This window comes from Aptenodytes patagonicus, chromosome 6 (assembly GCF_965638725.1).
Source record: "Aptenodytes patagonicus chromosome 6, bAptPat1.pri.cur, whole genome shotgun sequence".
Classification (NCBI taxonomy): Eukaryota; Metazoa; Chordata; class Aves; order Sphenisciformes; family Spheniscidae; genus Aptenodytes; species Aptenodytes patagonicus.
The window spans coordinates 40,478,177-40,492,867 of NC_134954.1; the positions used below are offsets into that span (position 1 = coordinate 40,478,177).

The 14,691-nt window shown below is 39.5% G+C and overlaps 1 protein-coding gene across 1 annotated transcript; it reads right to left on the bottom strand.

Annotated features, from left to right (window-relative positions):
* Positions 1-7,557: 7,557 nt before the first annotated feature.
* MSTN (myostatin) lies at positions 7,558-14,263 on the bottom strand. The gene is made up of 3 exons (XM_076342214.1): positions 13,865-14,263; positions 11,321-11,694; positions 7,558-8,939 (listed from the first exon to the last, which is right to left on the bottom strand). The coding sequence occupies exons 1-3, from the start codon at positions 14,235-14,237 to the stop codon at positions 8,559-8,561; spliced, it is 1,128 nt and encodes a 375-aa protein (XP_076198329.1). The 5' UTR covers positions 14,238-14,263; the 3' UTR covers positions 7,558-8,558.
* Between the last annotated feature and the right edge of the window lie 428 nt (positions 14,264-14,691).

Genomic DNA, 14,691 nt, shown 5'->3' on the forward strand with positions numbered 1-14,691 from the left:
ACACTAAGTAGATGATGCTTAGCTCAGATATGTCTGTCTAGTTTGTAACTGCATATTCTACTTACAAGAAGCTTTAACTTTTTATTGTGAAAATACAGTAGCAGGTACGGTTAGAAGAGCTCAATCTCAGCTGACAGAGCATCCCACCCTTCCTGTCATTGTAATGGGCAGGATTTAATATGGATAGCTTACAAATTGTGGTATAAGCAAGCTGTGGGTGTACTGGAGACGTTGGTGTTTGCTGTAAGCTGGTGGAGAAGGTGTTGCTAAATCTCTGAGTGAGATCCATGGCAACACTACCAAGGAACAATTGGCTTCCGAACCAGAATTAGGGTCCGTGGGAGCGGATCTGGAAATGCCTTGTGAAGCCTGCATGGCCAAAACCGAGTAATCGCATTTTGTTCTAACTAAGCTCCTTCTTAATCACAGTCGAGAGAAATTTGTGGAACCAATTTTTGGTTCTTTTCAGCTAAAGATCTGAAGTTTAGCCATATCTAATCCAAACAACAGATACCGAGGATTGAGTTGTGCCTTCTGTAGGCATAATTGGTTTTGAGATCCACTCAAAAACAGAAAAAAAGAAAGAGGACTGTCATATATGATTATGTGGTAGTAACAATTAATGCAGATCTAGTCAAATGAGATCTTGTACAATTGAGGTGGGAGATTTAAAGAAGTGGGCAGTCACGGACAGCTACAGATTTCTGAAGCGTTTTGTAAAGGCCAGTGGTTTTTAACACAAGTACACAGATAAAAGTAAGGTTACAGGAGTATCACTGTCGCCAGAAGAAAATGGTGGTAAAAGGTCCAGGTCTCTGTGCAGGATCTCTTAATAGACCGGTATCTTGCTGCCTAAAACTTGTGCTCTGAAATAAGAACCAGTAAAAAGTAACTCGCTATTGCTCATTACATACGATGACAGAATATGTAAGAAAAACGTCACCAATAAATATCTTCTTCAGCAATGGTTAAGATGGAAAATGTCTTTTACTGAAAAATACCTTCCCCCCCCAATGTTCCTAAGACTGCTATTTTTAAACATAAATAAGTAAATGAATCCCTTCAGAAGTTTTTAATATGGATAAAGCACTAAAAAGCTAGGGTGTTTTCTGAACACTTTTTTCCCTGGAATCTGAAAATTTCTGTGCATTTTTTTAACTTTACTATTAATGTTTCCATGAACAAAGATGGAGCTTTAAAAAAAAAAAAGAAAGAAAAAGAGAGTTTTAATAGCAGATAAAATTTTTGACAAGCAGAGAAACCTAAGATGATAGTAAGCCCAAAGATGACTGTAATCTTGTGGCAACTAGAGCTTGAGTCTAGATCTGAGTTGGTTGATAAGGAAAGTTGAGACAGTTGTTTGGGAACAAGAAGGGTGAAATGCTCTTAGAAATCAGAAGAGAAATCTGTGAGGATGCCTTAATAACATTTCCAGTTTTGATAAGATATTCAAAATCTGAAATAAAGACATTGGTACAAAAGAGTAGATTAATAGATGCGTTAGCCACAAGTTAATCATAAAAGCTAACAAATAAAAGGTGTGAGGCAAGTAGCCTGAGAATATTTCAGAGACAACACAGTGGCCTCAAAAGAGAATATTTTGGGCAGCTGCATTTTCTATCTCCCTAGGAAAATAGCATCACTATAAAGGCAATGTTCTGCCTGAATGGGTGCCAGGTAAGAAATTCTTCTGGAGAAAAACCAAACAAAACCAGATTAAATAAGTTTGATTAGTTTGATTTATCAAGTTTTTTGGCAACTGTTGATGCATAGCGTTGTGGGGACTCAGATCCATGAGATCTGACTGCAGGTTAGTGTATAAAATTCTGATGCTGTGGCTGCATATTGTGATGTGACTTTAGAGGAATGCTTCTGCACTGGAGAAAAACCCAGTTTTACTGTGCTCTTAGAATAATTCCTGTCTAGAAGGAAAATAATTATGATAAAGTTATGCTGCTGTTAGTTGGCGTAACCCATGCTCATTGGTACCCCTGGATGTACAATGATTGTTACTGGAATCCTGTGGACTTGTTGTTCCACGCTACAATGGGTGAGCAACGCAACTGAACAGAAACCTCTGGCTAGATGGTGAGGTGAAGCTTCAGCGTATTGTGGTAGGTGTCACCTATTGCAGCAAAGCAACATGCTTTTTTTTTCCCTGGACTAGCACCTAGGCTGTGCTATCCCACATGACAGCAGCATACAGTAGGCAGCTGAGCTCAGCCTGAAGGCATGTGTTTGACGTGCCTCCCGCTTGTCCGACCACCTGGCGCCACGCGCGAGGCGAAGCTGCAACCTGATGCTATAATGTGTGACAGCCAGGTGTTCAGTTTTGCTGTTTCATATGTCAGCGTTACCAAACTTGATGAAAAGCAACGTGAAAAACGATGACGAAAATGCTAACAGGAGAGCGGATTGCTGTTTGACTAAAATCGGAATAAACCTCTCATTCAAAGATGCAGATGCTAGAGCATAAATAAAGTCTTTGCTCTGTATGTTGTGTATGATGCTTAAGAAAGAGCACTATTTTGGAGTGCTTTATGGCATTGAATTTGCAGTGCTATCTCCCTAATACTATTGCTTGGTTGGGAAGGCAATTGCTCCTCTCCTAGGTGAAAAACTAATGAGGAAAAAAAAATTGACTATTTCTGCAGGAAAAGTCCATTAATCGAATAATCTTAACTGCAAGCTATTAGCCAAGTCATCAGTAATTATATTTTGGATTGCTACGTATTCAGATTATGATGCAACAGATTATGATTAAGTTAGATTTACTTTAAACCATCTTTTAATCTTGGCAAAGAACAAACCTTTTCCAGACTTTTTAGTTTAAGCATTCTTATGGTAGAGGAAGTCAAAGTTTAGGCAAATGCCTCCAGTATCATCCTGGATTTGGGAAGATAAAATCTTTCTTACTGTCTTGGTTACATCCCATCAAATTATTTAATTATTTAAATTTCAGGATTTATATTATGCTCAGTTCCTTGAAATATGTAGAAGCAGACCATCCTTTGCATGACTAGTTTACAATCAACGTGTTACACTTTACAAACTGCCTTTTCTAAGTTTTGTGGAAGCTGTCTACCAAGTAATGCCTCCATAATGCTTTCCAGGATACTCTTCCTATACCATCATAATCTTTAAGGGCTCTTGTTAATTTTACTGGTGAAACATGGAACATAAGGTACATTTCCTGCCAAAAACGAGCATTATTATGCTTTTCTGCCTAACCAGATCTCACCCAAAGGTCATACAGCATTCACCAGGAGTAACAGAAAAGACAGTGCTGAGCCAGGGCTTGTCCCTCTGCCTTTCCACAGGCAGGATTCATTCGAGCTGAATCCTTTCAGCTCTTGAAGAGGGATTGGCTTTACTTTACGGACTCAAGGTAGTATGATAAATATAATGGAAAAGCAACAAGTTTGAAATTAAACTTGGTTATTGACTTGTAAGTGAAAGACATTTCTGTAGGGAGAAATGGTAATTGCTTTTAGGGTCACTGGTTACTTTGGATGTATAATTAGATTAAGGGCACAAATAGCCTCTAGGTTAAGAACTGATGCATCGCAGGTTGACTCATGGACACTAAGCTATTTTATTTTCTCTGGACACTACTATTTTGAAAGCGTGCTTAGTGTGAATTATGTCCACTTCTGAAGAAAAGGAACAGTCTTTCCTGTAGCCTCAGAAAGCCTTAGCGGTCAAGGCTGGTGAAAGTCAGCCAGATTTACACCCAAAATGCTGCAAAGCTCATTGCTGATCTTGGCACCTCATCTACAGAGGGTTTCAAGGCTTGTTGTCATCTATACTTCTGGAGTACTGAAAAACACACAGTAGAGTACCCACTGTAATAGTTCTTCATATCTCAGGTTCACCCTGTCCAACCACCAAAGAGAATGATTCTGCTTAATTTATCAATACACCTAGTAATTAATTGCAATAGTTTACCGTTGAATGAACTGTATGTTTGCACTTCTCCTTTGCTTTTTTTCCACAAGATTGCTTCAGCAGATGCTGGCACTATCACTTATTTTATGATTATTTAGAAATAGCCAAGAATGAACGGAGCTGTACTTCTTACCTATTCAAATGCAGAAGTTGGCCTGTAACCCTAACTTCTTCCTTCCGATCTCATCAGGGCTTTTATAAACTAAACAGGAGAGAGAATTGGTGCTTTAGTGTTTCCAGAGCTCGTTAACATCTTATTTTTATGGATTCAAACATGCTACACATGTATTTCAAAGGAGAGTTACAGTCTTACTGCTTGCAGGGGAAGATTGCATAGAGAAGCAGATGCAGTCGCATTAGTAATTTACTGACACTTTGCCATGTGTCTTAGTACTAAATCAATGTATAGATATCTACTTGCTGTAGATAACATTGGGATGAAGCTGAAGTGCAAGCACATGGCTAACTTGGGTCAGTTAAAACAGATAACTAAGGTTCTTCATGACATTTTTGCTGAATTACATAGGTACAGTGTTGTTTTGAAATAAACTTGTCATGTAGAGATTCCAGTTGGTGTCTTCTGTAACCTACTATTTCCTAACTTTTTTGAATAATTATTCACTAAATTTGTAAGTGGAGGTGGGATCCCTTGGTTATTAAGTTTGTCCATCCAGTACTTCAGATTATAATACCCTGCTTTGTCTTGCTGTAACTTTAACAAAATCTAACTGCCTGGACTGAACTGTCCAAGCCTAGTCTCAGGCTGATTTCTTTTTAAGACATTTAGCCAAAAGAGCTCATTCGCAGCCAAGAATGAGTCAATTCAATAATCTCTGTGATTAAAAAAGAAACCACCCAAAAAACCCTACGAAAAAACTCAAAACACCAATGAACAACCACAAACCCCCAAACCTAGACTCTTACAGAACTGAGGAGAAGCTACCTAAAACTATGAATGGATTTGGCCTTTAGTTGTTCCTTTGAAATCTGCTCATATTTAGTAAAACAGTGCATCTGTGAAAAGTTTCAGTTCACATATGCTTAGTGGTGATGACTTCTGTGTCAGCTGTTAAACTCCCCAAAGGCTCCATTTGGGCATATTGGAAGGTTCCACACCCCCTGCTCCAAACCGCAGCGTTCAGCAGAAGCAGGATGCATTGGATCTGGTTAACGGCCAGGAGGGCGATACTGCAGGGGGGCTGTTCCCCCTGCAAAAGGGGCCATGGGGCAGAGCGTGGAGTGTCTGTGAGCTGGGGATGAACACGGGCTGGGTTGGAGTGGGTTGGGACGGGATGGGAGATGCTGTGAAAAATGGGAGGGGAAGTGCTGCTTCAACCACAGTGCACTGGAACTGGGTAAGAAGTAGGGGTAGAATGCGCTGGCAAAGAGACTGGCTCATGTTGGGAGGGGAGGAGCTGGGCAGTAGAGCCAAGAGGAAGAGCTGAAGCAAAATTGAGACGAGGGACTGCCCTGTTGCAGGTGTGCACATGCATTTGGGGCACTTGAACACTGCCTTGGCACGAACACGGTGTCATTCCTGTGGGGTTCTTAAGGTGCCAGGCAAGAAAATGAGGCTGTTTATTTCTCAGAAATTATCCCTTGTTGGTATTTCTGGCTTTCTGTGTACTCAGCTTAACAGCGAGGTTTGAGTTCTTGACACACAAAACACTCATGGATACTGCTGAAGTCTCTAGGACCTGAGCCTTGGAAATATAAGGATGTAACCGTAAGAACTGAACGAATTATTGACATCTCAAATTGATTGTCAATAAACACATTAATTATGAATCATTCAGCAGCTAAAATCAGCAAGATCAAAGCACAGTGCATGTTCCTTCAGTAGCCACTTGTATGTGAGGTCAATATTAAAAACACGGGAGCCACGACTACTCTACGACAATTTCAAGTTCGGCAAAATATGAAGGACACATAGTGCATAAAATTTCCATGGAATAAAATTTATCTGAACGTCAAGATGGAATGCTGGTTGGAGCAGATGCTTTTGGGAATTCATATTATTTCTTTTCTAGTTTTTGGTTTATTTTTGTTTTCACTGATACCAGCAAAAAGAATTCCATCACTTGTGCGCTGCATTTGTGCAGGGTACGGTTATTATTAGGCAGCCAATGATGTCACTTATATGGGGTAACTGAATTTGCATTAGCTTTAGCTTAGCTATCATGAGTAAAAATAATCATGCAGGTGTTGTATCAGGACTTCGGTGCAGACTAGGAATATATTCTGTTTGCTGTCAGCTCCAAAATCCATGCTGCTACGTCTCTGCGGCTGTTGCTATATGAACTGACTCAATTAAGGCTAGTGAAGGTCTAACTACACAGTATACAATGGAAGTTCATTTGAAGTCTCCGAACAGTTTATGAGGCTTTTGCTATGCCTAGTGCAGAGAGATACTATTGATAGTTCAAATGAGTAGGGACTATCTGGTGCCTGAATGTCATGAGTTAAAAGTCAAAGGGCAAAACGCTGGTCTCCCTTAAAGCCAGCAGAAGTTTTGCTGTTAACTTCAACAAACCTAGGACTTCTCCCTTAATTCTGTAACCTTGGTTTTTGGAGAAGAAGGAATTGCATTGTGCTTTTACTTTTTGTGGCTTCACCAAGACTCCATATTCGAAGTGGTTTTAAATTATCTTTTATTTACTCTGATTGTGTTTTGCGGGAAACTAAATTGAAAGTGTATTTAAGGGCCCCAGAGACCTGCTCTGATGAACTACATGAGGAGAAGCTGAACATCTGCTTGATGCTCGGACACAGCTTTAGCAGAACTCCTAACGGTTCAAAAGAAAGTGTAGAAAATCTGTTTGTTTTTAAGTTTCAAACCTCATCGCTCAAACTTTAAATTTTAATGTCCTTACATACAAATTAAAAAAAGTAGAAAACTCAGTACAAAATATTTACCAGCTAGGCAGAAAATGTATAAAAGGAGAAGGGAAAGAAGATCAAGCATTTTTGCAGTTTTAGGGTGGTTTTACATAAAGGAAACTGAATTCTGGAATATAACAAAAATGTGTATCATACTAACACGAAGATGTTTTAACAGCGATTGTAGTGGCTTAACAAATGCCTGTTTTATCAGTTGTATTTCACATGTGAAATGAAATGGACTTTACAGTAAATAGATTTTTTTTTAATTTCAAGTAACAATTTTTTATCATAAGGAAAATGTACAGAATTTGTGTGGAAATCCATGTACTATGTTTAGTCAAATAAGATAATACTTTGCTGCAAACTTTTAAATATAATAAAATGCATTTAATAGCAATCTTTTGTGGTATCATCATTATTTATGGACATAACATTCAAAGTATGGAAATTCAGTTGTGGATCAAAATGACCATAAAAACAGTAACTCAAAGAACCTTATAAACATGTCAACACCCATCATTTATCACAGATGGCTCATAGCAATGTAAAAAACATATAAAATGTAGTATAATTCTCAACATATGGTTTACTTTGTTGCATTGTTCCTACATATTATTTGTGTTAAAATCCAGGAAATTATATTATGGGGAGAATATTGTTTTTTGTTTATTAAACTAAAGTACAGGTTAAAGTCATTCTTTTCTTGCGATGAACATATACCAACAGTGATTAAAAAATAAACATTTATTTACAAAATATTGATGCATACATATTACACAAGTCAGTTATATCAAAGTGGTTTTTTAAACAATATCTGTAGCAACCAACTATTTGCATTGGTTTATCATAGTGCAAACGGTAATGTTGCAAAGGCAGGTTATAATGTGGGATTACGATTTGAATGTTAGACTTCTCTGCTGCCTTTTGTTCTACTACGTCTAGAAAACTATTCCCTTTCATTTAAAAAATATCTATTTCTTGCGAATGTTGAATAGTGTACCTGAGGATAGGGCAAATTCGTTATTATTCTAAATTCTTTCACGTAGATAACTCTCTCTCTCTCTCTCTCTTTACTCAGCCTGCTTACGTAGCACCATTGCCATCGATTACTAACATACTAATGAGAAAAAGGAATGGAAACACGCTAAATACACTATGCCATCCCTAATTTCAGGATTTGTCCATTTATGTGGCATTTCATCTGATACATTTCACAATTCTGCACTATATATTCAAGTGTTTAAGGATGATTCTGGTGGTATTGTGTAGTGGTGTATATGTTACCAGTATATATTTTCCTGTAAATACAATATTAAGTGAAGCTGTGAAGAAATGGACTTAAAAGCCCGCTCCTTCTGTCCTCAGGTGAGAAGGAGCTTGCTTTTGGTTACCAACGTGTATTGAAACCTGCATGTAAATTTGCGTCTGAATGACTGAATATTGATTCCCTCGCAATGTAAGAACTTCATGTGTTAAATCCGGTGATTTTGATTGTAGCTTTTCTTTTTCACTGGCTCAAAGCCAGCTGTTAGGTAACTATATCGTCCTTTAGTTCACGTTCTGTAGCTGGTGCTGCACTAAATCTGTACGATAGCCTACCATACAGCATGTAGGATGTCGGCAATGCCTAGCGTACGTAACTTCACAGTTTCAAAGACTGGTGAGGGGGTATAACTCTTTTTTTGGTAGCTTCCACAATTTATGAAGCGGTGGATCTGACGACGATCTCATGAGCACCCGCAGCGATCTACAACCATGGCCGGTATCTTGCCGTATATTATTTGTTCTTTCCCGTTGAAGTACAGCATGTTTATGGGGGACATCTTGGTGGGCGTGCAGCAAGGGCCTGCCGAACCTCTGGGGTTTGCTTGGTGTACGAGGTGAGTGTGCGGGTATTTTTGTAAAAATACAAATTCGCATTCTCCGGAGCAGTAATTGGCTTTGTATCTTTTAGGTGCGATAATCCAGTCCCATCCGAAAGCTTCAAAATCCACTGTCAGCGGGTAGCGACAACATCGGGATTCTGTCGAGTGCTCGTCGCAGTCGAGGCCGAAATCTCTGCGGGACCGTTTCGGTGTGTCTGTAACTCTGACCTCTAAAAATGGGTTCTGTGAGGAGAGGAGAGGGAATCGGAAGCATTACTGAGGTAAGCCTAAGTTCAGGAAAAACACGCAAATAGATTATATCTCAGACAGATATATCAAATTAATATCCTCAAATAACGTTTGCAAACAACACTTGGTCCTCCTGCAAATATCTGCTACAGTTGATCCCTGCTTAAGGATTATTCCTCTTTTTCATGCTGAGGACCAGCATTGCCCTGCTGTTTCTCTATAAAGGGCTTTAATTTCTGAGTGTCTCTTCCTGAAATCACCATCATCTCAGTGCTAGCATCATTTCTGTTAACTGCTAAAAGGTTTCAGGAATTTGGAGGATACTGGATTTTTACTTTTGATGTGGGTTTTGTTTGTTTGTTTTAAACCCCATAATAAGAGCTACTTTTTTTTCTATGGAAGAACTCCCAAAAGGAAACAAGGAACTCCAAAAACTTGTCAAAGGCAGGACAGACTGATGTTGGTGTCCCTTTTGTGAGTCCTTCTGAAATTCCCTCTATTAAAGTCATATTCAGTTGAGGCTTTCTGGATGTCAAGGAAGGCTTGACATCAGGCTCCAGACCGAGGAGGAGAAAAATTACTCCATAATCGCTATCGTTCTTGAATGACTGCAATGGCAGTAGAAATGAGTGTTTCACCTGCCGGTACTGGTTACTCGTACTTCACAGCTTTCCCCTCTGCCAGAGGGCTGAATTTGCCGTACTGAATTTGGAGGAGCAGCTAATATTTTGACTCCTGAAAGAGCCTTGTGGCCAGGAATGTACTTTTGGCAGATCTCTGAGCCACATGCTTCCTACCGAAGGTGTGTTTCCACAGTCACCAACTGAGAATAGAAAGAAATTGCAACCTTCACAATCACGAGTTTGAAAAAGTTCCCAAAGTTTCCTCCCTTCCACGCACTGATTTCAGCCCCATGTGTCAGTTTGGCACTGACCGGGCTGTCCCATGAAGAAAGACGGTTCCTTAGGAGTAAATAACAGCCCAGCTAACTTTGTTACGTGAATTGTCCCTTCCAAGATACCCGCCTTTACAGCTGCAAGTTGTCCAGCTGCTGGAGACGCTCCTCCCAAAGGTAAATGATATGGGGAGGGGCTTGGTGAGAGGAGCGTCCCCATACTGGGAGCTGCCGGAGAGGAGCCGGAGGGAAGAGAAATTTCCTCTCCTGTTATCAGCCGTGCATCTAACCCTGCCCTGCTGCTGAATCGGTTTGTTTTTACAGATGATGATAACCATGGGTTATCCACATGTGTGAAAACACAGCGTTGGGTATTTGAATGGGTGGAGGTGGTGGGGACGTTCCTTATCATGATATCCAGCTGGCCTGTTTCAAGTATGGGAGATCCACATCCGTACTGGATCTACAGTTAAGATATCACAGCGTTTTTCCTTTAAGTTCTTTTAACTGCATTATGCTGCTATGAAGTTAAACGTTACATAGCTACATAAATACAGTTGGACTTGATGATCGTACAGGTCTTTTCCAACCTAAATGATTCTATGATAAACAGATTGATCCACTGCGTAGAAGTAAAAGTAAAATAATATTCTTTATACTTTATTCAGAAGGAGGGATTTCTTGGTTGTGATTTCTTCAGCTGCGATAGGTTCACGATTTTTTATAGGTTGTAGAGGATTAGTGATTTGCAGAAACAAATAACGAGGAAAATGCTGTCATTTAACTGGTACACTTCAGATTTAGTTTGTTCATCTATACTTACAAAAAGAAACCAGATAGTCGTTTTATGCTCTTTCCTATCATTATGACCCATTTATTGTATCAAGCAGAATTTCTCTATTCAAGCATTTCTAATAGGTGGAATGATGCACTCTATCACACACTGAAAGGTACACAACATTATGAAGAAGATCTGTTCTCACATTCATAAACATAGATAATTCTTGCGGTTGTTAATAGAAAATATATGCGTAGAGAATAGGGAGAAACTCCCTCACAGTTTGAATGCAAAAAACTTCCTCGGCGCTATCGGAGGCAGCTTTCCTATCAATGAAATAATCCAACCGCTATTCTTTTTAGCTTCACTGCTCATTAAACAGTATTTGCTCTCAAATTTGAAAACAACGTTACTTTTGATAGTACCATCCATCAACAATTACCAAAACATTTTCAAGTTAATGCCTCTCAACATCTTACTGAAGTACTGCAATTTGTCTCAATCTTTCAAATAGGGAAATGGAGGCACAGGAATGCTGTTGATTTTGACACGATCAGAGAGCAAACAACAAAAGAATTGGCTATACAGAACTTGTATCTTCCATTCCCTAAACAATGCTTCCATTTTATCCTTAAAACACAACTTAAATGCTTTCCAATAAAATGCAAGATATTTAAATTGGATTTTTCTAAATAAACTTACCAATCCATCTTCACCTGGTCCTGGGAAAGTTACAGCAAGATCTCGTCCATTCTCATCAAAAGCTTTTATTTCGATGCCTAAATTGGATTCAGGCTGTTTGAGCCAATTTTGCAACACTGTCTTCACATCAATACTCTGCCAAATACCAGTGCCTGGGTTCATGTCAAGTTTCAAAGATCGAATTCCAGTATATCTTGTACCGTCTTTCATGGGTTTAATAAGTCTCAGGATCTGCACAAACACTGTTGTAGGTTTTTGGACTTGCCTCAAGTATATCCACAATTGTGCCTTTACTACTTTGTTATATTGTATTTTAGAGCTAAACTTAAAGAAGCAACATTTTGGTTTTCCCTCCATTTGTACAAGAAAATCAGCTATAAATGAATGGAAAGAACAGATTACTGAACAGGGAACAGAAAGAAATATGCATATATAAACCCGTTTGTTTTTTTTTTTCCAGACCATGTAGGAAGTCTTACAATATATTATAAACAGTATCAGTAACAAAGTGGATTTAACTTAATTCATTTTCTGTGGTTTATGCTCTACAGCAAATTTAATGAATGTCAACAAAATCATTATGCTATCACCTAAAAGTAACATCATGTGACAAGGAACCGATGATTGTTTTGTAAACAGGCTAAAATGAGGTTTGGCTAATCATTTTCTAAATAATTCTAGTTGGTGCCTTCTGCTCCCTAGGCTAAGCACAGCGGAGGTGTGCTCAGGCTGAAACTCGGAAATGATGGGCAGTCACGAGAAGATGCACGCTGCGGAGGACCTTTGCGGTCCTCGGCATGCTCAGGGCTCTGACCAGTGGTACCAGTGCTGTGGGCTGACCTGTACAGCTGCAAAAAAGCCTCTTTCCCAAACAAAAACTACCTGGAGAGAGGGCACAGCCTATTCCACTTCACAGTGACTACTGTCAACTCGCTTCTGCTAGTCATCTCCCGAGGACCTTCATAAAGCATGCAGAAGAGCAACTTTGCATAAGCTGACTCAACGTGTATGTGGTGATCCAGCTAGTTCTAATTTACTAAATAGCCTTAGTGTGCTACACATCGTGCAGAGGCAGCCACGGGCAAACTACATGAACGCTTTAATTTCTTTTCTCAATGGCAAAACAAATAATTAAGAGTATTAATCTAAGGATCATTTTGTTTTCCTTTGAACAATATTATAGGCAAGTCACGTACAGGGCAGCGTTCCTCCTTCCTGTAGCCTACGATGCAGCTGTCATACCTAGTCATGGCAGTATCTTTCCGTGCCAGGATAAAATGGGTAATACTAATCTTAAATGGTGCAGGGCTTTGACATTCATAAATCTCACCACTTAAGATACCTGTCTCTTTAGTGCATTTAAAGTAGTTCAAGGGCTTTTTATAAAAAGTAGGAAATGAACTCAGATCAATGAAGTACAATGACTTTTCTTCAGTCATTGTAATTATATAACAGTTTAATTAAAAGTAGTTTTAAAGCCTTGGACATAATAGGCTGGAATAAAACTGCTGGCAGAGCTCAACTTTGCGATAAGGCTGCAGTAATATATTGCTATTAAGTGCATATCTTATTAATTAGTAAGTTGAAAAATTTTACAGATAAAGTTCCTTTTTCATCGATGCATACGTTTTTAGCTGGCTGGAGCAGCTGGTATTATTCTAGTATGTGTATTGTAACGATATCTGTAACTGCTAACATGCCTTATATGTCCTGTCATCTTTTTCCTTTTTGACATCATATTCGTAAGTGTTATTTAAAAAAACAGCTGCCATAGCCAAATACTTTAGCTGATGAAGAACATAAGATACTATAGTATTAGCCATGCAAAAGATACTTGATAGGAGCCATAGCAGATGTTTAGCACTCAGAAGATAACTCAGAATCTGCTCATTCAGTAAATGCCTTCATTCTTCCTTGGCACGACTACTGGAGCTGATTGCTGTAGCACGGACGTTTTAACATTTAAATCTGTTACACACATATTTGCTTTAAATATATAGTTTTAACTCGGAGGTGGGTGGTGCTAGTTTATGGGATCAGCAAAGAAGCAAGAATTTAACTCTGTGCTTGCACTTGCCATAACACGTTGCAGTTAGGTAGGTCTAGTGCTCTAAGCTGCATTTCTGCTGATTTCTATTGCTCCTAAAAATACTAGCCAGTGAAACCTCCCTCCGAAAAATATAGTTATCTCGTTATCTGCACTTGTACTTTGTATTTGTGATAGGAAATGCCCTGAGTACTGCAGATAACGAAGTCAACTAAACTGCAGATCTCCCTTTGCTTTCTAAGGCAATGGGCAAATCCTAAGTGCTACAGGGCATACATGTTATAAGGAGCCGAAAACTGAACAGTAAAACAAAGGATCGCAACACGGTCATCTGAACCTGGCTCAAATTCTTTAGAAATAATGCTCTCCTCCCTCCCTCTAGCAGACTTCAGCCAGCAGCCTGTTGGGAGAGCCCAAGGAGGAGTTGCGTGGCTCTACAGCAGGGAGACAACTCTCTCGGAGGAGCGGTGGGAGGCGAAAGCAGCAGGGTTACTTACACTCCGTAGGCATTGTGATAATCGTTTCGGTGGTGGCATGATAGTCATCGTCTTCCAAAGAGCCATCGCTACTGTCGTCTCTCTGGACGTCATACTGATCAATCAGTTCCTGTAGTGGAGGAGCTTTGGGTAAAAGTTGTTTAATAACATCCCTGCTAATGTTAGGAGCTTGTTCCAGACGCAGTTTGCTGAGGATTTGAATTTTTATGGCTTCTATTCTGGAAGATTTTGTATTCTGTCTCCACGTACAAGCATTGCACAGTCCATCTTTTTCGGCGTTCTCTGTGGGGTGACTACCATCATCAAGAGCCACTGGATCAACTGAAATCAGCATGAACAGGTAAATATAAACATAGATCGCTAGCTTTTGCATGATCTCACATTCAGTGCAGCTTTTTTCCCTTTTTTTTCTCCCCCCCCCCCCCCCCTTCCCTTTCCCTTTTAGTACTAAACAGATCCGTGAAAGCAAATGCAATCTGAGAGACAGCTTGCCACACTGGTGTACCTTATATATTCCAAGGGGGCTTTTTATACTCCAACTTTGATTAGGCTCATGTCGTCAAACCCGACGATTGGTTGCTGTCCCAACAATGAATCTGGCTGTCAGAGGGTAAAGCCCTGTCGATCACAAGTCACTAGACAGCGTTTAGTTACAGCCAAGGGTGAACTGATTTATCTGGGCGCTTCTTAGAGGATATGTCTTCGCATACTGAAAGGATATATTTCCAAGTATTGTGGGCAGCAGTACTGAAAGACAGCACTGTCATTCTTAAATATATACTGACCATGTACTTGTACTATGAATCAAGACAGACCTCTCTCTCTAA